General features: G+C 43.7%; 1 protein-coding gene across 4 annotated transcripts in view; it reads right to left on the reverse strand.

Moving 5' to 3' along the window:
* PHACTR3 (phosphatase and actin regulator 3) overlaps positions 1-22657 on the reverse strand; it is a 104821-nt gene that overhangs the window by 9207 nt on the left and 72957 nt on the right. For all 4 annotated transcript variants that reach the window (XM_050714034.1, XM_050714033.1, XM_035548382.2 and 1 more), the window contains one exon: positions 18954-19107. In XM_050714034.1, the coding sequence (XP_050569991.1) occupies positions 18954-19107 (154 nt within the window). The remainder of the gene's footprint in view (positions 1-18953; positions 19108-22657) is intronic.

Consider the following 22657-nt stretch of genomic DNA (forward strand, 5'->3'; position numbering starts at 1 on the left):
AGAAATACTCACAGCAGGGACCACACTGCAAAATACGGTTGCAGTAATTACCCTTTGCTGTGTACAGAAAATAAAGGAATAATGATAAATGCTATAGCAAGATCTGTATTTTATCAAATACACAAGAAATGAAAAAATGAAGTAACTGTTATCAGACTGTTAAAGAACAGGTAAAAATGTCTAATTCTAATTTCTCCTGGTTTTGTAAGCCTTACCAAATATACCTTTAGCATCAGCTCTGTATTCGTATGCTATCAGATCAACAGCACAAAATATGAATGTCACTCCTTATCCTTTTCTAATTAATTTCCTTGTGATCACTGCAAAGGCCAAATTCTGCTCTCATTTTCAGCAACAAGAATGCATCACAACTACTATACCAGATTTACACCAACAGAAAACATAGATGGAGAGCTCTTGTACTTGGAAACACCTGTAGCCTAATGCTCATTCTTCTTACCTAACACTTTGTATCACCTCAGAATTTTCTCTCAGTCTCTTCTTTACAGAATAATGAGCCAGATACTCCATCAATGGAATTTGCAATAACCCAAACTGAAATGCTGAGTGATGCTGAAATGCCCTACTGAAGTATTTAAACATATATTTTTAATTCCTGTTGCTCCTTCGTTTCTCCCTCCTCACTCATTTCCCTCTATGTCTCAGAAATGATGCCTCTCTGACTAAGTTTTGTTTGAAATAGATTAATGTGCATTTTATAATATAAAACAGGGAAGAGTAACTAACTTTGAGAGTTTATCTGGAAATGAAATGTCCACCTGATGCACCAATCACATGCTGGCCTATCAAGCCATTTGTAATTACAACCCTTCCATGTAAGTTTTATAGATTCTCCCTGAATCTGTACATTACATTTCAGAGGCCTCCTTTAAACTGAGGGATTAAAAGCCTAACAGAATGATTAAAGCATGATAAGTATGAGAATACATATGTCTATTGAATGCTCTGTATAGTTTTACATATATTGTTACTTTATTTATGTTGGTTAATTATTTAAAACCCTATTTCCTTTTTGACTTTGATAAATATGTGGTGGGTACACAGAGATAACATATTTCTGTGCGTACCCTCAGTTTTTCCCACAACAAAAGTAAAAGGTGCAGATACACACATGCACATATATAAATATATATGCATGACAGGGCACTGCATTTTTATTTGAGTTTTTCAGAGATGTAGACCACACTTTCAAGCTTTTTTACCACATCCACAAAACCAGAAGTGCCCTATTCTTAAAAATAAAGTTCTAACAGGGAAGCTGGGTGAAAAGACCAAATACATCGAGCATCATGATAAAATAAGAAGGTGGATACACTACTGATATCTGTTTCCATCACTTTTTGTTTCTACCTGTTATATCATTTTTTCTATATGGAAGAAGCCTCCATTTGCTGTAAAACCCCTTTTGTCTGCTTTCTCCACCATGATAGCTATGCTGCACAGTGGCTGGGCCCGGCCAGCACCGCTGCGCTCACAAGCAAAAGGGAAACGGCGAGAGATGGTGGAGGTGAAGGACTCCAGACGTGTGCGCCAAGGGCTGCTGACCACACTGAGGGGAAGCTGCTGCGAGCACAACCCGGCTAAGGGGGCCACACATCTCTACTGAGCTGCACTGTGGTAAATCAGGCACCGTGGGGCTCTGTGAACTCTCCTGTGTTCCACACACCATGTTCTGGAGGTTTATTTATTTATTTCTCCCACACTGTTAAAATACAAAGTCCCAGCACTGACAAAAACAGAGTACGTCCCCCTTGTGATGAGCTCAGTGCCCTTCCTCTCAGGAGCTGCGCTGTGGAGAGGCAGCACCATTTTGGAAACCACCACGCCTCAGGGCTACCTGGCCTAGGGAATGGCGTCCTGCCTCTCTTCTCACCTTCGTCTGAGAGGAACAGGACAGAAGGCAGGTACTGAGAGAAACTAAGACTCCAGAGAAGGGATGCCCAAATCTCCTGTGCTTAAATAAAGGGAAACTCCAGCAGAATAATCTTATTAGCAGGCTTTGTACTGCAGCCAGAGGATGATGTACTGGACACAAAGAGGCCTTCATAAAGGCTAAGAGCTGAACCCCCAGTGGCATGATCTCCACAAACTGTGCACAGAGAGGATTTTGAAGTACAGAGACACAGGCCATTCTGAGGAAAAGTGCTGGCTTGTTTCCTCCGGGTTCAGCAAAACACCTGCCTGCACCTGTGTGAGGGTGGCTGCAGGGCTCCACCTTGGGCCTAGCCCACACCCAGCCTGGGCACCATGCTGCCTCACAGCCCTGTGGGCAGGAGCTGTGCAAGAGCCTGAGGTGAGGCTCCACCACCACTGCAACACTGTTGTGGCTGTAGCTGTGGATGCAGATATGGATACAGTCATGGACATCGATGGGTGAGTCCTGTGCTTTCACTTTCTGTTGTTTTCATGTGGAGACTTTTGGCCCTGCTAGGGCTTTATCTCTGTGAGGTAACTGTAAACTTCACTGGGAGCATTAATGTAGTGCACTACCTTGGTCACTTCACACTAGCAGTTTTTTTTTAGTTGAATTAAATTTAGTTATGTGTTTTCTGTTACTAAGAAGAGCATCTGATTAATGCTGTTGTGTTTTTGAGAGATATTAAGATCTAGGTTTGGGGTTTGTTTGCATTATCTGCTCAGGCAGAAGCGTTTCCTCTGAGTGCCTCCATAGAGCCAGTCATTTTTGCAACGGTCTTGAAAACTTTCTTGAAAAACTCTGAAGTAATCTGTAGGCAAGTCCTGTTTTTGTCCAGTTACCATACAATATAAATGTCATCAATACTACCACATTTCGTCTTAGCTCCAGGAATTTGCTTCCCCCCTGATTTACACAAAAGCATGCCACAAGCAGATGTAAGGAAAGGTGAATCCACACCACCTCAGCTGGTGGCTGCAGCTGCCTCAGGGAAACTGAGCAGGACTGGAGGCACCAATTTCATTTCCTTGTAAATAGTGTTTGGATGTGGTCCAGGCAGAGTTTGCTGTAGATGTGCCATTAACACTCTAAGTCTAGACTGAAGTGTTGAATCAAAAATCTCAATATTTTCTTCTAAAGAATGGTAAAGTCTTCTCCATGAGTTTGGGGTGCCGGGTTGCTTGTGGGACCAGCTGTTTCTGAAGCTCGAAAAAGTAACAGCTTATGTGTTATTGTTTTTCTATGCAAAACAAACATAAACCTTCAAGCAGCAGGTGTTCTTCAGCTGTTTGAAGTTTGGAAGGTGTTCTGGGAGGTGTTTTCAGAATGTATTCATCAGTAATTGCTTGGATTATGTGGGCTTGAAAAGTGGATAAATGTACACACTTGCTTAATCCCATGTCTCAGTGCAGTGCCCCTCCTGAGGGCAGAGGAGCCGGCTGTGGCAGGATAGTGCAGTCAGCTGTGGCTGGCCTTGCGAGCAGCCTGCAGGTGCTGCCATGTGTGCTCCTGGTGGTAGAGTACCCCAGGTGCTGGGAGTCCACACGTGGCCTCAGGACACTTGTTTTCTCCATACGGTGTGCACATGGAAATCTAGTGAGGTTCATGAATGCTCCATGCTGGCTCTGAGAGGGACAATGAATCTGTGCGTGTCTGGCTGTTTCCCTTGATGTACATGTGCAGTGCTTAATCGTGGCAAAATGATTCTATGAAAACAGGCTGCCTGGGGGATAACAAGCACAGCCCCCACTAACCTGATGGGTGGGGAAGTCTCTCTTGGCTGGTCTGGTGGAGCAGGCTGAAGCCTTCCCCTGCCAGAGTCTGGTTTGAGGTCCCACTGATTACCCTACCGTGTTGGACATGTGCGTGAGCGCAGGCACTGTACCCTTTTTCAAGGGGAAAACCACTAATTGCTTGTCCCCTCTGGAGCAAGGTCACATGTTCCTGAGCCCAATAACTCTCACACGTGCCTGTGGTTGCTGATCAATATTTACTTCACACAGTCAGATTCTCCTTCACATTCAAAGAAGTGAATGTCTTAGCAACAGCGTTACACAAGGTTGATGGCATTGGGCTGTTACAGGTGACTGAATCCCCAGGAGTCTGCGGATTTGCGTGTCGCTTGAATCCCAGGGTCTGCTATCAGATGGGCAATGCATCAATGTGTCTTACAAGCAGGAGACTCTGCTAAGTTCTCTGTCCTCATAGTTAACCTTAGCAATATCTGCTTTGTCCGTTGTGGGAACTGCACCTCTGCAAAGCTGCAGTACGGTGCGCTGCCTGTGTGCTTGCAGGCATGGGCATAAAGCAGCTGATGAAAGACAAAGTGGGAACAGGTGCAGCCCACCCGTGTGCACATGGGGTTATGCTGATTTCTCACACCTCAAATACTCCATCCTGTCCAACTCCTCTTGCTAGTTTGCAGGATCTCAGCTGTCTAGCATGTGCTAGCAAGTGTTTGGCAGAATCCACTACATAATGCTTATGTTCTTGGTTCATGAGGTTTCTTATGTCCCCTAAATGTGTTCATGTGTTTCTTTGTTTCCCAAATGTATTTCTGGATAGTGTCTGCTGCACAGTATCTGTATGATATAATTGTCATAAAAATGAATTTCTTCTAGATTTATAACTGAAGCCAAAAAACACACTCTGGAATCCTTTCTTCTGCTTGCCTTTAGTTAGGGCCATGCGTATCTGATAATCTTTGACAAAGGGAGGAGGAGGATGGACTTGGACATGTGTGTGTGCCCGTGAACTCTGCACTGACAAGTGCACAATCAATCCAGCCTTCAGTAAGTGAGCTGTAGCTGGCAGCACTCACATTGATTGTCTCTTGCGGCAGGTACTTCTGCAGAAAGAGTTGGGAGGCTTGGGTGGAGGGGGGTTGGGTCCCCTCTCACAGTAGATTTCCAGCCCAGCGGGGAAACAGGAAAGGGCGGAGGAACAGGAGAGCCCTGTGCCACTACCTCATGAAGCAGCTTGTGTCTGCTGCCTGTCAGGAGAGAGAGGCTCTGTCTCTTAAATTGGCATCTCTATTATCAGAACATCGTGTTCAATTCAACAAGAAGTTTATTTTCATCCTTCCTATAAGTGACTGTGAAGAGGATATGTGCCAGGGCTTTGAGTCACCCACACACTGAACCGTGGCAGTGCAGCACTGCTTGCAATGTACGATTACGGGTAGTAGTAAATCCTTGGTAGGAGGGACTTGCCTTTTACAGTCTTTGCTCTGTACAAAATTAGAAGGCAGGCACTGAAACAGAAACTTGTTTTCACCCCAAGGCAGTTTTGGAGCACGTAAAAAGTGTTAGCTGAGTGTCATGCCAGCATTTCCCATAACAGGATAAAAGTAGTTGCTATTCTCTGATAGTAGGAGGCTTGAGAGCATTATGAAAATGGTGAGTTGGTATGGTCAATTCTGCAAGTTGCATGCCAAAACTATACTGGTTTAAAATTGACTGATATTTGCATCTATTTTCCCTCATGAGTTGTTTTTTTTTTTAAATAATAATATTAAAAAAAAAAAAACTGCCTTTGGTTACCCAATACAAGATGCTAGATGAATGTAGTGGCCATGTATCTCATCTTAATTATGTATCTTACTCATTTGGCTTTCAGTTCTGTCTGGATTTGCAAGTCAGCAAGAGTTCAGTTAATTATGTCGGCCCTCACCTCCCAGGCAATTATAGGTGTCTATTATTACAGTTTCTCTGACAGAAGCCCTGCACTGAGTAGTTTGGGTGCCAGTTAGAATAAAACCCACTTGCTTGCCTGGCATGAGGCTGTAACACGACCCAGGTACCATTGCCCTTTGTCCCTGAGCGACCCACATCCTTGTGACAGGTTTGCTGTTGTGTGGTGTTGCTTAAGGATAAGCACAGTGTGGGCTGCAATACACCAACAGAGCCAGTGTCTAATTAAGTGAGAGGATTCAGCTGGAGGAGGCGATATGGTAAGCACTGTTCACCACCTGTGAAAGCCCTGCTGCATTTGACCTTTGGCTTGGTAGTTTTTACTGGAGGTGTGAGGAAGAAAGGCCGAGCGCAGCTGGAGCACGGAGCCCGTCTTTCAGTTCAAAGGCCTGCCGCAAGGCTCGGTGAAGATGCTGAGCATCCTCCCATCACCTTCTGGAAGCTTTTGCTTTCAGACCTCTTTCAATGTGCAGCTGAGAACTCTTAGAGGATGTTGTGGTGCATTCCGGGACTGACATATGGGTTTGGATTTTCAGCTCAACTATGAATAAACAAGAACCAACACGGCTAAGTTCTGGTGTAAATGGAATAGCTGGTGGTTATTTCAGAGCAGGAGATTCCTTCTCTCCCCTCCATGTGCTCCCCCACACTCAGTTTAACATAGCTTCTAGGTGGTGGCTCTGTCCTGTTTGCAGCACAACTACAACATTTAGTCATTAAGGTGATGAAAGTACAGCTGATTATTCAGCCAGCGACATGCTCTGAGGTTGTAGTTTGAGCATTTCTTTTCATAGCAATGTCAGTGTGAGCAGCAATACCACTCGCTCTTGCTTCAGCCTTGCCTTGCAGCTGGGCAAGGAACGGGTTTGGGGAATACGTTCTGGCTAAAAATAGCACAGCGAGAAAAACTGCTGAAAGAACATGCTCTTCAAATTACAGCACAAGCGGTGCAGGCTCCCAGTGCAACTCCTGTGCTGGAGGCTGATGCGGGCTCAAGGGTGTGTATTAAAATGTATGTTGAAGGGTCTTCTGACTGCAACTGCATGCTGGCTATGATCTAGGTCACGCTGTGCAGGTCACTGAAAATGGTGAATAATGTTTCATTGCAAAGCAATACATTTTCTTAATATTTTTCTCTGAAGCAGGAATAAAACTCTGGAGCCCTGTGTTCCTCCAGGAAAAAAAAAATCAGTATTACATATCTCAGGCAAATTGAGAACATTGTGGGTTTGATGTTTGAGGACAAGCAAACAAAGGGAATGATAATAAATCCTAGGGGTTTAGCTCTATCCCATTATGTGTGTATTAGTTTTTATATTATTTTAAATAAAGACATCTGTCCCTGCTGAAGTGATGCTAAAATCAACTCTGATAGCAACTGCTTGAGAAACAGCAGGGAGCCTGCAAGTTGCTCACTGGCAGACCAGAAGCGAGTCTTAGCCCAGCAGTAGGGCCTGCCATTTTATTAAGACCTTCTGATATTCCTAGTGGGACAGTTATGTACTCCTGGGTCCTTACAGAGTAATGATATGTTTAAAAAAACACTTTTTCATTATTTCTTTTAAACTTCACTGTATAAATGATGCCTAATACAATGCCTCTGCTTGATATCCCCCAGAGAGACTGGGGCTGGATTGCCAGCCATCCCTGAGCCCTGTAAGAAATAAGGCATCTCTAGGCTCATGAATCCTCTTCCCACACAGCCAGGAATGCAATTTCAGTCACTGCAGTCAGAGGGAACGGGAACAGGGGGCCAAAAAGACAGAAGACGTGTCAGTTTGAACTGTAGCACAGGCTACGTTCAGAGTGCATCAAGTAGAGAGATTGTACATGGGTGGAAGTGTCCCGAAATGTCCTGAGTTCAGCTAGGGTGTTCACTGCTGCACAGCCAGTATTAAAACCCTGCAATACTGTCCACTTATATACTAACAGTTGCCACTATAAACAGATGTGATTGCGATGTACCACTGTGGATTTGGGTCACTGGAAGAAATCACAGCTGGATTTGCAGAGTGTAGACAAAGAAACGTTGGTATGCATCACTTGTCAGCCTGCCTCTGCTGACTATATGTAAATTCTCCTCCACCCTGTCAATTAATGCAAAATCATGTGAGAACAGCCGTTCTTGCCAGGGATACAAGCTGCTGAGAACCTCCCCAAGAAATGCGAGCCCTGCAGAATATATTTCCCTGCTCTCACTAACATGTATCTTTATATAAGGGACTCTTAGGCAATCTGCAAAGCCTGTGGAGCAGCGGATAAAGAGCTGTAGGTGTACTGGCCATTGCAAAGTGTTGCTCAAAGCAAGAGTTGACTCCAGAGCTGGTGGTTTTGAGCTGAGTGAGCCTCCTAACCCAGCAGCTTCCAGCCCTAACAGGAGAAGGGGCATACCGTTGTGCTGTGCAAACTGGTTGTAATGTCAGGCTTTATGCCGAGGGATAGCTTTCTTAATCACTGAAGTAAATCAAATCAAACAGTGGTGTCTTGGCTTTGTGTAATCCCTAAAGGGGGGGAAAAAAATGACGATTCCTAAAATTGCAAATGCTTCCAGGATAGACAGTCCCTCCTGGGACCATGTGTGTGAGTGCACACCTGCCACCAAATGGCAGGGATCTCTCTGGGAACTCTCTCCCTGGCAACACAAGCACTTTCTAGTTCTCTGCTGTCACTCACCCACACAGCATCTCCAAACGGATGGGATATCCCTGCCTCCAGACAGCGTGTCACCATCTGTTGTACTCGTTTCTGTTACTCTCGTGCATGCTATTGTTAGCCCAGCATTACAGCACAGCGAGACCTATGGCTTGTCCTGCTATCATTAACCACGGCTGGCCTGAACCATGCAGCCTTTGCCCACAACACACTCCAAATCCTATTTCATTACCACATTGACTTTTATTTTATTTTAATCTGTTTTTCAAAATCGGAGGTTATCTGTTCATTTTCAATGCAGACTGTTCCTGCCATCAGCATGCAGACTGTAATGAGAAATTCCACTGATAGCTCAAAGATGTGGCTGGGTACCTGGCCAGGTCCTCTGGTCACAACAGGAATAATCATCAGTTTTGTTGTTATTTCACCACTGTCTCTCTCAGTGCTCTGCAAAGCCGATTTATATGGTTATCCCTGTTACGGCAAAACATCTTGTCTGAAAAAACAGACTTGCAGACCTTCTCCAGGGATGTATCAACTTCCTGCAGCAAATGGTACTTTACTGATTTTGTTTGTCTTTCAATTTGGGCTGTGTGAGGAGCATGACTTGTCACTTCAGGCCACGAAGCATGACACTGAGCATTGCAGACCAGCTAACTTACAAGAAAATGCAGACAGGATTTGAACTTTAAAACGTTATCTTCTGTGTGCTCTTCCTCGAAGCTTCTGGGACCCTCTTTAGTTCCATTTTGGATCCTGTGCTTAGTGGTGATGGTATAAATCCAGTCAGATATTGCTGGCAAAATGCAGCCAGGCCAGGAAATTCTGAGCTTTTGAAGTAGGTGTTCCTCAGCTGAATATAATGTAAGAACTTGTGTCACATTTCATGACCTGAGCATTTAGTTTTCATATTTCTGCTATGTTTTGTTGGGGTACAACATGAACTGTCTTTCACTGTCAAAGTGCAAGACTACGACAGAAGACTTTTGGGCTCCCTGTGTTCTCGGGGAGGGATTCAGTTTTACCTCCTCAGAGTTGCTGTCTGCCTGCTGAGGGGCTGCTAGATAAAGCAGAGCAGGGCAATGTAAGATGGCAGTGACTCCTTATCAAAGCTAGAAAAGGCCTTCTCTTTGTGCAACCAAGCTCCTCCATGCAGATTTTCTAGGCATTTCTGGCATGGTTGTAATTTTTTTTTCCCCTGCAGTTGCTAGAATTTTGAGCCCAGGGCCCCCAGCCTGCTCGTGAGTCCCTGCCGCCCCAACCTTCCTGCCCCACTCACCCTTGGCACGAAGGCTGCTATTTCCACACACCTATCATTGTTATCTCTTTCCTTTTTGTTGTATAGGCTAAAGTCTTTAAGGGTAATTACATGGTGTCTCTAAATACAACTTTCTTTATGACATTAGTACTGGTCTATTTAATCTTTTCCCAAGAAGGATGGTTTTTCCCATTGGGTGGTATTTGAAAGCACTGTAGCCACTCCCTGTGATAATTACAGTAATAAGGCTGTAGTTTAGCCTGTCCAGAAAATGGCTTTTGCAGACACCCTCAAATTAGGCTGGTCTCTTTGCAATAGACCAGCTGCTATCTGGAGAGACTGTCAGATCGTCACTCTTAATTTTTTAACGTCATTGCTGAAAAACTGATGAAGTATTAATTCATTCAGACTTTGATTTGCTCGATGAATACAATCATCTCCAGCAAATGGCAGTGGCTGCTCATCTTTGAGCCATGCAGTCTTGATTTCGAGGGCTATTTTTCAGCAGTGAGGCACTCATGTTTTTATTCTGCTGTTTGTGTCTTGGCCCAGTAGTACTTTGTACCATTTTAATAAAACAAAACTGTTACATTTTTGTGCAACACTGAAATAACTGGACTGAAGAAACCTGTTTCTAATGTGATTTAAGACTCAGGTTTACCAAAGTGCTAGGTGTGTTTCCCAGCTGCCTGGATAACCATCTGTGAAGTGGGTTTTCAGCCGAAGAAGGTCCCTAACCTCACAGGGTGCTATTTGTTTTCTTTTTCACTTCACTGGCTAAATACTCGAGCATGGATTGATAAAGGACTGAGCGTCCTTTTCAGCCTTTTGATGTGTGACATGACAGCTACAGGAAAAAAATAGAAGATAAGGATTTCTAGGGGAAAAAATTGTCTTGAGTCTGGAGAGGTCAAGGAAGTGTGCTGGCCACTTGGATTATTTAACGTCTTGAAAAACAGATACCAAAGGAAACCTGCAGAGCTTTGTTTGACCCAAGTAGGTCCCAAGTTGTATACAAAAAAATAAAAACCACCTCACCAGGAAAACCCCCACAAGACCTGATTATATAGCCGCAGCTTGCCAGGTGGGCACAGGCAATAAAATCAAAAAGATTTAGCTAGAACTACATTTGAATAATTGATATGGCTGTACAATATTTATTAAGGAATGTTTGATTAAAACCGGAGACCTTCTGTTCTGACCTGTTTCCTCTCCTTCCCTTTGCCTATTTTCTAAAAATTTATTTCCTTTACTTTTCACCCCCTAGCCTTCCCTAAGATTATTTCAGAAAGGTAGAAACTGTGCTACACTGACCCAGTTTTGCCCTGTGAAAGTGGCAATCCCAAGCCTCTGTTCCTGGGAGGAATTAAGATCCTGAATGAATGAGGCCACAGAAGTTGTGCTCAGAGCTGCAGGAGAAGGAAATGGTAGGAACTGTATTTGGGGGGCTAGCAACATCAATGTATTAACTGCTGCTTCCTTGGATTGTTCTGGTGAGCCAACAGGTTTGGCCAGTTGTTGGTAGAAAGTCTAGAAACGTGCTTGAATTCTTCGTGCAAAGGTGCAGATAACTCACCTGACGGCACAGCCCCATAAATCAGTGAGAACCTGCTGCTGCTGTGGTGCTCGCTGTAGGCCCTGCAGGTATGTGTTTGCAAATGTGATTCCACACCTAAAGAAAGTTTCTTTTCCCTTTTCCTATCTAAAAAACGCTACAAATTTTGTGTGAGAAGTAAATTCTAACTGCTTGGGTATTCCGTAAGCAGCTCACAGCAATAGGTATGGCGAAACTCATTTATATCCACTCTACAAATAAAGTTGGCTAGGTTTGAAAGAAAAGGGGATGGGGGGAGCAATGCAAACCTCTTTTCTTTTGTTCTTATATGATCTGAAGTGGCAAATCTGAAGTTGGGTACATTAAAACTGAAAAATGTGCAGCCAAATCCCCTTCAGGCTTAGATTTTGCTTATACCAACTCATAGTCTTTCAGATACGCACTGCCCATCTTGCTTCTGTTTGAACTGCATTGCAGTAAGTGCTTGGCATTAAGTGCAAAAAGCATTTTTCCTGAATTTTATGAACAGGTTAAGACAAAAACCTAACCCAAAGTAATCTCACAGTGACCATCCCTCCAAATGGCAAGGGCTGCCACCACGAATGCCTGCATTGCCACCTGACTCATAACTGCTGCAGCACCTTGTTCTGGCCAGGCTTTTGTCATAGGACAGCATGAATGGCTGGGACAACCAGAGCGGCCTACTTTGGTCCCTATTGATTAAGCCCTGTAAATTAAATTAAAGCAATTTCTTTCTGTAATTACGTGTGTTGCAGATCCAAACCAGCTTAAGGACCTGAATGATAATCTAGTGTAAGTTGAAGCATTACAGAACGCTACTGGCTTTCTGCAGATTTCCATTTTGTTCCATGACTGCCTGTCACTTTACAGGGCTGGGGCCCAGATCTTCAGGCATATGCTGATGCCTAGTTTTTGAGAGGGGATCTGAGCCCAAACACATGATGCTATTTGTAAGCAGTTTGGCAGGGCAAAACACACTATTTTCTTCTCTAAAAATATTATTCCTTATTTAATTACACTTGCTTTAGCAGTTCTCCTGCAAGTTTACTTATATAACTAAGTTCCCTTGTAATAGATTGAACTGTTTTTTTTTTTTCCAGTTTTACATGTGCCACTTATGCTAGAAGACCAATTCGAGGAATTGACTCTGTGTCCCAGAAAAGGCCCTCAATACTGCCTTCTGTGTTTACACCTGCTGCTCTGCTCTTCCCTTCCCTGCTGTGCACTGACCTGCTGCCCTTGCCTTCACAGTGCCGTGGAAAACACGTTTGACTGTGAATTCCCAGCACTGGAGTCAGGGAACTAGAACAGAGCAGTACAAGGAGTTGGTCTTCCCAGAAGGAAATCTTTGATTGGCAGTGACCCAGTCATGTGAAACTTTCTTGTCCCCAGGCAGAACTAACTGCTCTCTGCCATGCTTTTTCACCGCATCTGCACCAATACCCAAAGTCTTCAACAGGAGGTGCGTGCTCAATCCTTAGAGATGTGAACGTGCACTGAGAACAGCTTTGAGTCGTGCACAACGTGCAGATCAAAAACTAACACAAAACTAAATCCTTACTGTTGCAACCCTTTATGAAAGAACTATTGTGTTTAAAATAATTTTTTGCCAAGCATGCAGTGAGTGGGCTGCTCTGATACATTAAACTGCTCTTTTGGATCAGCTGCAGATCATAGCTCTTGCCTAGGGCTGATAGGGTGTTCTGTAATTAATTGTGCGTGTATTGTGCTTCATTACTGAAGCAAGCAAACACCGCTGGTTAAAGGGTTTCTGTCTGGAGGATCTGTTATGGTCACACACTCAGAGGGCTGGGTTTGTTACTTGCTGATCAGGGATTCACATTGGTGAAGTTCATTCTATTTTTGCAAGTATAATAAACGAAAGGGAACAAGGGCTACCTTTCTCAAGAGCTCTTCAGCCCTAAGAGAAGGGACAAGGTCGTTAAGGTATGTCATGTGCAGTTATTCTTGAACCTCTTCTAACACACGCATTTGAGCTGCACAGCAGCTCCCTTGAACCTGAAAAGCACCGTAAACAGGAGGCTAAACTGACTCATTGCTTGGAGGCGTGAAGAGAACTTGAGCTTTGTCGTTCCTCCTGATTTTTATCCTTGAAGACCGCCCCAAAGTAACTCTGGGAGCAAACACCTCTTGACTGCAAGGCCAGTCACTGGGTACAGAACAGGATTTCCAGCTGTGTCAGTGCCTGACTGAGAAAGGACACAGGGAACATTAATGCTTATGGGATCCGAATGTCGAAGTCCTGGAAACAGTCCTGAAATATCTCAGCCATTGCTTGCATTTCCCCCAGTCTTTTCCCAGTCTTTCTACTCCTCTTCCCTCCAGTATTTATATACTTCTCCGTAGCCTGAAAAACTGAGTCCATAATGGAAAAGAGGAAAACATGGGAAGAAAAAAATCCCAAATCCTCACACAGCACCAGGTCTAAAAGCCTTTGAGTACCGTGCAAGCTGTTAATAAAATAGCACAGCCTCATGAAACACGCCACAAGCAGCATCCCTGTGCAAATCTCCAGCAGCATCCCCCCAGCCTGCCTGCTGCCAGGATGTTGCAGGGCTGGGAGAGCAGGAGACTCCCTCGGCTTGCACGCACGCCCCCGGAGTTGGAGCACAGCTCTAAATATAGCTCCCGTCATGTGCGAGGAGCCGAAGCTGCTGCAGACACCCACGCTGAGCTCGCTGGGGTTATTTTTAGCATCGGTGACAAGATAACCTGGATGATTCCTGCCAAATGAGGAGGACATGTATTAAACTGTACACAGCTAATTAGCGGTGACAGACGATCTCTTCTTTGTGCCTGCCCTTCTGTCTCTGAAATAAATCTGTGCCGTGTCTTCCCAGCCGGTCTGAAATTATGATCTGAAATTGGGGCAGTTCCCTAATTTCTACTCCAGCCAGCAGCAGTTTAAGCACAGTCAGGGCTTCATTTTAAAAGAAAAGAAAAAAAAAACAATACACAACAAAAATAACTCAAAAATCTCTGGGTGAATTTAGGCCAGTCTCTAAACTGGGCTAAGTTCAGTGCCTGCTTGATAGCCTTCTGCATTAGGGCTACTAGTAGTTTGTACCTCACTCCCCCTTTGATCAAATTCAGATGAAATATTCCTCAGAGCCCTGTGAATTCAGCCCACTTTCCCTCTGGAGGGCTGATGTCTTTCCAGTGAGCAAAGCTGTGCTGAGATGTTTCTGTGAGGAAATGGCACTGCACCTGCTCTTCCTGGGAACAGGGCACAGTAGGTAACGTTTCCCTTTATTACTGCTCCGTGCTGGACTCTCGTGCTTTATGCTATTAGGTTGCATATCTGAAATGCTGTTTGCTTGGTGTTCTGGCTTCAGAGGCGCTGTGAACTTCACGCTTTGTTACGTGAGGCTGAGCTCCAGACCAGGGTCTGCATCTAGCTACGTCTGCAGTTCCTGGGCAAGCTAATTTGCCTTTCAAAGAACCTCAGGGCAGCACTAGAACTACAGATGCCCAGATGTGGTGAAGCACTGAGTAAAGCCACTGCTTTTTTCAATTTATATTGCTATGAAACCTTGCCCCAGCATCATCTGCTCGTCCATGCCAGGATTTTCAATATGATTGTGCTCAGTTTTAGGTGCTTGAGTTTTGGTTCCTCTCAGAGTCCACGAAACTGTCATTCTTCCTGCCCGACTCCTTCTATGCCCACACTGCTGTATCAGAATTCCCATCTCCATAATCTTTTAAGTGCCGCTTAATGCGTCGTGTCTACTTATGCAAATATCCAAGGAGGTGAAACAGAACATGAAGTGAAAATTACAAGTATAATCTTTTCCGAGAATTCATGTTTTCATTGAAACACTAAGTAATAACGGAGTGTCTTTAACTGTGGTTAGACAAAGCGTGCTCAAGAAGTATCAGCCACCCAGGCACTTCAAACATGAACTTTCTAAACAGTCAGATACCGAATTTAATTAAACAACCCCTTTTCCTGCGTCATTCCTCAGTCTAGCAACTATTCTACTCCTCCAGGTCTCAGCTTAAACCCCTTCCAGAACAAAGTGAGTCTATAAGGCAGAAAGCAGTTATTGCAAATAATCGTACTTGCAGATGCCTTTCCTGCCTCTTGACACAAAGAGCTCTCAATTCACTGAATTCCACTGAGGGCTTATTATCTGCACTCCGAACACATAATAATTGGAAACAAGACCTGTTGGGAGCTAGAGTATCCAAATCTCCGTTGTCTAATGCACAGTAGAATATCGCAGGCACATGCCGAGGCCTGGGGCACTGGGGATGCATGAATTAGTAAGAGAAAACATGACTGGAAAGGGAAATCTGGGGAAAATGGAATACTGCCATTTTGGATGGAGGCGGAGGGAGAAGTGCATGTTTCCACGGCAACAAGTGGTAGACCAATTTGGCTTGGGAGCGCAGGAGATGGGAAATGTGCTTTTGAAAAGCAGCAGTGCACATAAATGAATCCTTGATTCCGTACTCTGAGTGCTGTCAGTCAGTAGTAAGTCTGAAGTAAGTGGACTTGCACTGCTGTAAAAGTAGAATCTGGCCCAAAAGATTTAATAGAACTCCTTGTGCTCTTTTTTAGAAGGAATGGGTTGGACAGTAAAGAAAAATAAGCATTTTAGCTTTGGTTGCATAAGCACTCATGAGCGTGATACCAGAGTTGGCTTTTTTGCCAGCTTCTCAACTACTGTTGAAATGTATTTCAACTAGAACCACTTAAAAAAATACGGTGGTTTTGAGAAAATGCTATTCTTTTGTCTCCCCATCTTTTATGTTACTTAGACACTGTTATTTGGTATATTTTGCACATTATATACGTCAGCACAGCTTTCCCTCCAGACTACAGAGCTAGGCTGTGTTAGCTGTGAGAAAGGCAATTTTCTAGACCACTATAGGCTTTCAAATCCCTACAAACGAGCTGTAAAATATTGATCTTGAAAACAACTGCCTGTTTACTTGCTGTTCTTATGCAGACAGCTATTGAATAACAACTCTCTAATCTGCCCGTACGCTATTCTCTTGTGCGAAACGATAGGTCTGCAGCCTGATGGTACATGTAGATTCATATCTCAGCAGGCAAGTCCCATCGCTATTATCAAAGCATTGCCAGTACAGCAGCAATGTGCTCTAATCTGCATAGGTAATGGCAAAATCGTACAGAGAGCACACACAGCTCTTGGGTCCCAACTGCCTGGCAGTACTTCACACCTGAGTGTTCAGTGGTGTGTTGCTTAGCTATAAACTTCCAAGTTGCCACATCTACAGAGAGATTAAGCTGCACAGGTACCATTAAATGAATGACTGTGAAGACCTCAAAATCTCATCCTGGATTTTCATTCTTCCCAGCATGGTTATGTTTTAACGCTACTGCCAGGTTGTGCTCTGAGTGGGGGCTCTGGGGTGGTCTGGATCTTGGGGAGTGAGAACTAGTCAGAAACTCCAGAGGGATGTATCTAGTGCCTTGACTCTTTGGCCTTTACCAGTACCCACTTTTAGGTTTGGGATTTATTGTTGTTATTTTGTGGACACGTGCTTGGTTTTGCTGGCGTAAATATTTTCCTGCATGTATCCATCACCTGAGCTTGTCTGCATGGTCACGTTCTATTGTGGTGGATGAGTTAAGAGCTGAGCTCTGCCAGTGCACATATGTGCTGGAAGTTGTGTGGGAGATTGCTTCCAATCTGTTTTGCCATTCCTGGCTATCCCAGCGATCTCTGCACCGTCTGTTCCCCAAGATGCGCTGAACCTGCCATGTTCCAGAAGGAAGGAGCTAAATGAAAGCCCGTCTTCCAGCCCTTGGAACAAAGGTGGCTTTTAGCCATCCTCTTGACATTACCATTGAGACTAATAGCCTGGACCACAGCTTGCTCTGTAAGATTGCAAGAGACAGATCTTTCCTGCGTTTATCCATAAACAGTACATTTCCTGGCTTCTAGTGATGGCCAGTCCTTTTTTTTCACCAGTAGAGTAGCTTCCTTTTAAAATCCTTGTACTGACACTTGACTTGAGTTATGACTCCTTTAAAATAATTCTCCAGGCTCATTATTAAGCAAGTTAAATAGGAAATGAAAAGAAAATGATAAAGCCTCAAGCTGCAATTCCATTAGACCTTTCACACTAGGCGAAGGCAGGCTGTGTTGCAGAGAGAGATGACCTTCCAGGCATTTCAGCAACATGAGGTGTGGCTGGCTGGCTATAAGAGAATCTTCTCACTCAGTGAATATGCTGTGATGGTCCAACTGGTTTTTAAGGATGCAGTGGGATGGAAACCTTTTTTTTTTTTTGTGCGTTTTAGAGACATAAAATTAGGTGCCTGACCTATGAGGACATTTCATAAGCAATTAAGTAGCCAAAATACTGGAATTAACAATGTCAAAGTGCAGCTTGAAATATTTTTGTGAAATAAATACACAATGTTAGATGAGCAAGGCCATGACCAAGGTCTATTTTCTTTCCTAAGATGATGGCTATTAACGTGGCACATCCATAACTGGCTCCGGGTGTAACTCTTGGAACTCAACATAAATTGGTATGTGGTATTTTCTACTTGTAGAGGATGTACATATTTTTTGTGACAGGAACTGTCATCTGCTCTGTCTTGTGCGGTCACTCGCACCACGCCGTTCTCCTTTGCATGTGAAGTGCTACCATGCTACACAGAATGAACAGCAGCTCCTGAGACTGGAGGACGGTGATTGCTCCATCTCCAACATTGCAGGGCATCATGAACTTTACCCCAACTCTCATCTACATTCGTTCAGCAGCTCATTTCCTAGCTGAGGGCAAGTGTGGTGATGGCAGTGTGTTTCCTTCTGTAAGCTCTGGTCTGTAAGGACTCGTGCTTTGATCCATATGCATGTCTCATTCCCTGTCCCCTGAGGTAAAGTTTAATCAAATGCATACGCATGAATAAGCTAGCCTAAATATCAATAAATGTTTCTTTCAGGAGAGGCTTGAGATATTTAATATTTAATAAGCCTCAAAAATGAACTTCTGTTCATGTTTCTCAATTTGATTCCAAGCGTTTTGGCGGCAAGCAGTGTGTGCTGTCCCAGTGTGGGCAGGCACAGCACACATTATTTAGCACTCCACTTTGTCTCATTTAAAATATTCATGCTTTCAGATATCCAAATGTAGCTCTTCAAGGGGAAAAAAAAAAACAAACCACACGCACATAAAACAAATGGTGCAATCTGAGCCTCACAGTCACCATAAATCTTTGCTTTAGGCTGCCTGCCACAGTCATGCTATTTCTCCCACAGCTCTACCCTGTTGCCCTGGTTACTGATCTAAACCAGACCATGCCAACCATCCCCGCTGTCCCCGCAGCTGGGCTTGCACAAACACCTTACCCATGCACAGGCAATGCTGCTGAAGTTACTTCTTAAACCAGAAATACAGCCACCAATCCACAGAGCAGCTTTCCCTTCTTCAAGTAAGAGTATGCAGCTATAGAAATTGCCTTTGTCCTCAAATTCAGCTGGTGCTGACAAGGCAAAACCAACACATAACTATATTATGAAGTTAAAGCACTAGCCTTCTTGGAGGACCTCAACAATCTTAATTACATCAATGGAGCTGCAGGTAAATCTGGCAGAATTTTATCCCCTCCAGTCAGTGACTTCTGTCTTGTTTTACATTGAAATCAAGGGATTCCATACAGAAGAAGCAGTTAAATTTTTTTATGTGACTATTAACAGCTGAAAATGGGATGTGTTGGTTTGTGATTCACGGCAGGAAATGGGCTCACGGGTGGGTGCCAGTTTCTCGTCTGACAATACTCAGAGGCCATTTCATTGGAAAGGGAGGTTTGTCCCTATTCTTAGATACACTTACTTTGAGAGCTTCATTTCAATTTGCTGCCGGATTTCCTGTCTTTCCTCATCTGTCCTCCTTGGGAAAATATTCCTGTCTTCCAGCTCCTGCTTACTCGGTCTGTTTCGTAGCTTTACTGCCAGCAGTTCTTTCTTGCATTTTCTTGGCAAAGTACCTGGGGCATGGATTGAAAACGAAGTTATTAGAAAGACAGTTCCTGGAGATGAAAAATGTATCAAGAATGGGAAAATATAGAGAGACAGCGACTTTTATGTTAGCCTTTGTTAGCATTATGTTAGTCCTTATGTTAGCAGTTTTACACACTAGTTTGAGCAGTGCTACAGTTTTGCTTGTGAGCAGGGCTCAGATGCAAAACTGCTTGCAAATGCAGAAGGATCATACTCCTCTGTTATCTTTATTGCCTTTATCAGCAAGCAGTGCTCTCAGGTGAAAATTATTTGCAGCTGAAACATGATTCACATCCCTAGTTTAGAAATCAAAGGCTGTGCATCTTGCCTCAGCCCTCTGAGCACCCCTGTAGCCCAGAGGAACCCCTGTTTCCTGAATCATTTAGTGGTTCCTTTGCAGAAGGGTGGGATGGCTCTGGGGTGGGTGGCCAGGACATATGCCTCTTCTTCTCTGCGTGAGCAGCAGGCATAACCAGCGACAGGCAGTGGTAACTGAAACAATCAAGGTTGTTGCTTGCTCACTGTACTTTTTTATATGTATATATATATTTTTTTTTTAACGTCATTGTGCTTTTCAGGCGTAGCGAATCAGAGTTGTGAGCAGACACTGTGTACAACATTAAATGTAAGCCATTGCTTAGACCTACTTCCTGTCCAAGGTGACAGTGTGCCATAACAGAAATTTAAATCAATACTCTACTCCTGACATTGGGCCTTTCCTTCTGAAGAGAGTAGGGGAAAATATTCCAAGGAATGAGAGAGAAGGATGTGTTTTATGGCAATTTGCAGAATATGGCAAGTTAATTGGACATGTGGGCAATGCAATACAAATATTTATTGTGATTGCATGACCTGTCGTGCTTATTGTAAAATGGGCTAATGCATGTTTTCCATCAAGAAAGATGATCTAAAACATTGCCATTACAAAAGAATTATTCGTAGGAGGACATGCAGAAGCTGCTTTCATTACGAGTTTACTGCTCTTTAATGTGCTGGATGCTGAGTCCTTGCTGCTGCCCTTCTGGTGACATTAGAAGCATCCTTTCACTCTTACTGCAGGGAATTGTTTGAGCTCAGATTTTTTCTCTCTCTTCTGTAACTCTTGAGACTTAAGCACGCTAAGCAAGTGAAAATTGGACTTCTGAGTTTATAAAAACCATTTTGCCTTGTGTTTGGAAAGACACAATAAAATGGTTGTAAGCTTTAACTGCTTTCAAAGAAATTAGTCTTCGTTCTCAAGTGCAGATTGGAAGTGTGAGGTGAAGACTGTATCTGCTGAGGGGTGGGTTGCTCATGATGGGGGAAAAAAGAGGGACATGCTACCAAAACCAGTGAGCTGCAGAGTCATCCTGGTAGGGCTGCAGTCTTCCAGCAATCATATTACAGGGAGGCTGTGGCAAGCAAATTTACACCAGACTCCTGTTGGCCTCTACTGCTGTGTACTGGCCCTTCTGTTGTCCAGTCCAGGACTTCAGCAGTCTGAAAACAATCCATGCAGAGTGGCACCACTCAGGTGGGGTTCAGTGTAATCACGGTACTCAGGGACTGCAAGTACATCCTTGCATTTACTCAGTCTTGGGAGCATGGTGTGTAATGCAGTTACACCATAGTTTTTTGGTTTGGTTTCTTTTTACTTTAAAGGTGGTAAGTTTTTTTGTTGTTGCTGCTGGGTTTTTTGTTGTTTAATTTAATGCTTCACCTTTTCTAGGAAAGGTCACCTCATTTTTAAAGAAAATGACATTTATTTGGTGTTTTTATTTGGCATTTGAAATAGGATTGAAGTCTACTTTTTTACAGTATGCTCTGGAGGTTGGCAAGAAACTAAATCCTAAATAGATTCTCATTTCCAAATGTAGGGGTTTTATTTGCTTAGGATCTGTGGGCCTACATTGTTATCACTATTGATCTTGAATTTCTGTATACAGAGGGGAGAAATCTATATCCACGAATACATCTTGGGAGGGCTGGGGGCAGAGTAGATATGGTATCCCAGGGTGAGCACAGGCAAGTCTCTTTGCAGTTGCAGTGTTCTAAAATTAAACTTTTTAGAAGCTGTAATTGGGACAAAACCCTACTTAAAGTCTGAAAGCTGTGTTCTTGTTTAGCACCTTCCTTACCTAATGTTTTCAAAATCTGCTTTAAACATTAATTAAATTAAACTGTACAGCCCTCTGGGAATCAGTAGGTATACATTTAACACATGGGTAAAAGAAGTTAAATTATTTGGTTGATGCCACGCACGGCCTTCTGCTAAATGACTATATGACTCCATCAGAAGCATTTGGATCACTGAGCCACTGGCCTGGGACTTTGTCGAGCTTTTTCAAGCTACCACCAGGACCGGAGTGGGTGAAAAATGGGTGTTTGCATTGCTCAACCTGTACAGCACATGAACCAACAGAACTCCTTCAGGAAACAACCTGAAACAGGTTTGGGGCTGGCAGATTCCCAGGTATCCCTGCATATGCCCTCAATTTCACCTGCAAATTTTAAACAGACAGTAAGGGGATCTTGGTCATGTCAGGAGATTGTTGCAGAGAGACTGCACATGCACAGTAGGTCTGATGTCTCCAGAACATGCTGGACGTACTGCCCTTGTGCTGGCTGGCTGTGGAGTGGATTTACAGGCACTGAAGTGCATCTTAGGTGCACTGAAAGCAAAATATGTATACCCCGTACAGCACATGTGAATGTCTCTGTGCAGAGGTCCTTAGAAAGAAACAAGGAAGATCTACATGTGCATGTTATTTTACTTTTATTTTTTTGAGATGTGCCCTAAATGGTTATTTTCCTATTTGTCAGTGACAGCTGAGGTATGAGCCTGCTCCCATGAGGCTGTTATAAAACTACCTGCCATGTCATACTAGGTCTGATCTTTGAATTATGGGAGAACAAGGGCTAGAGTCACAGTGATTATTTGCACAGATGAGGTCAGGGCACGTTTTCTACTGTCCTCATCCCATCGAAGGTCAGCTGAAACTTATGCTTTGCAGATAAAACACTGGACATTTTTGCAGGAAGTCAGTTTTTGAAGCTGTTGTGGAGCCATTGACTTAAGCTAGCTCAGTGTGTTCCGTAGAGGCTTGTATTTCAAAGTGAGGTGGAATAATGCAATGTTTTGCTTGAAACAAAGTAAAATGAAGCTGTTCCTTGGGACTCTGCCTATTCCCAGGCTGCTCCGCTGCACACTTAGAAAGTCTACTACTTTGTGAAATTAGAACCACAAATCATTTCTGATAAACCTCAACTTTAACCCAAATCCTGCTGTGGTATTAGAGGAGCAGAGAGCATACAACCCACACAGGATAAGCCGTGCTCAGTTCATCCAGTTGTTAGGATTTCTAAAAGGCTTATGCTATAGCCACTCCCATGGTCCATATGCACTAGGCACTGATTAATCTTTAGGGTATTTCACCAAATAAAAATGCAAGAGATCTGGATTAAGCTGATCTGATAGTCTAAGGAGCTGTTCCCCATGCCTGACCAATTGGTTTAATTCCTGAAAAATAATACCTGCTGGACAAAATGAAAGGAGGG

Source organism: Cygnus atratus, chromosome 16 (assembly GCF_013377495.2).
Source record: "Cygnus atratus isolate AKBS03 ecotype Queensland, Australia chromosome 16, CAtr_DNAZoo_HiC_assembly, whole genome shotgun sequence".
Lineage (NCBI taxonomy): Eukaryota > Metazoa > Chordata > Aves > Anseriformes > Anatidae > Cygnus > Cygnus atratus.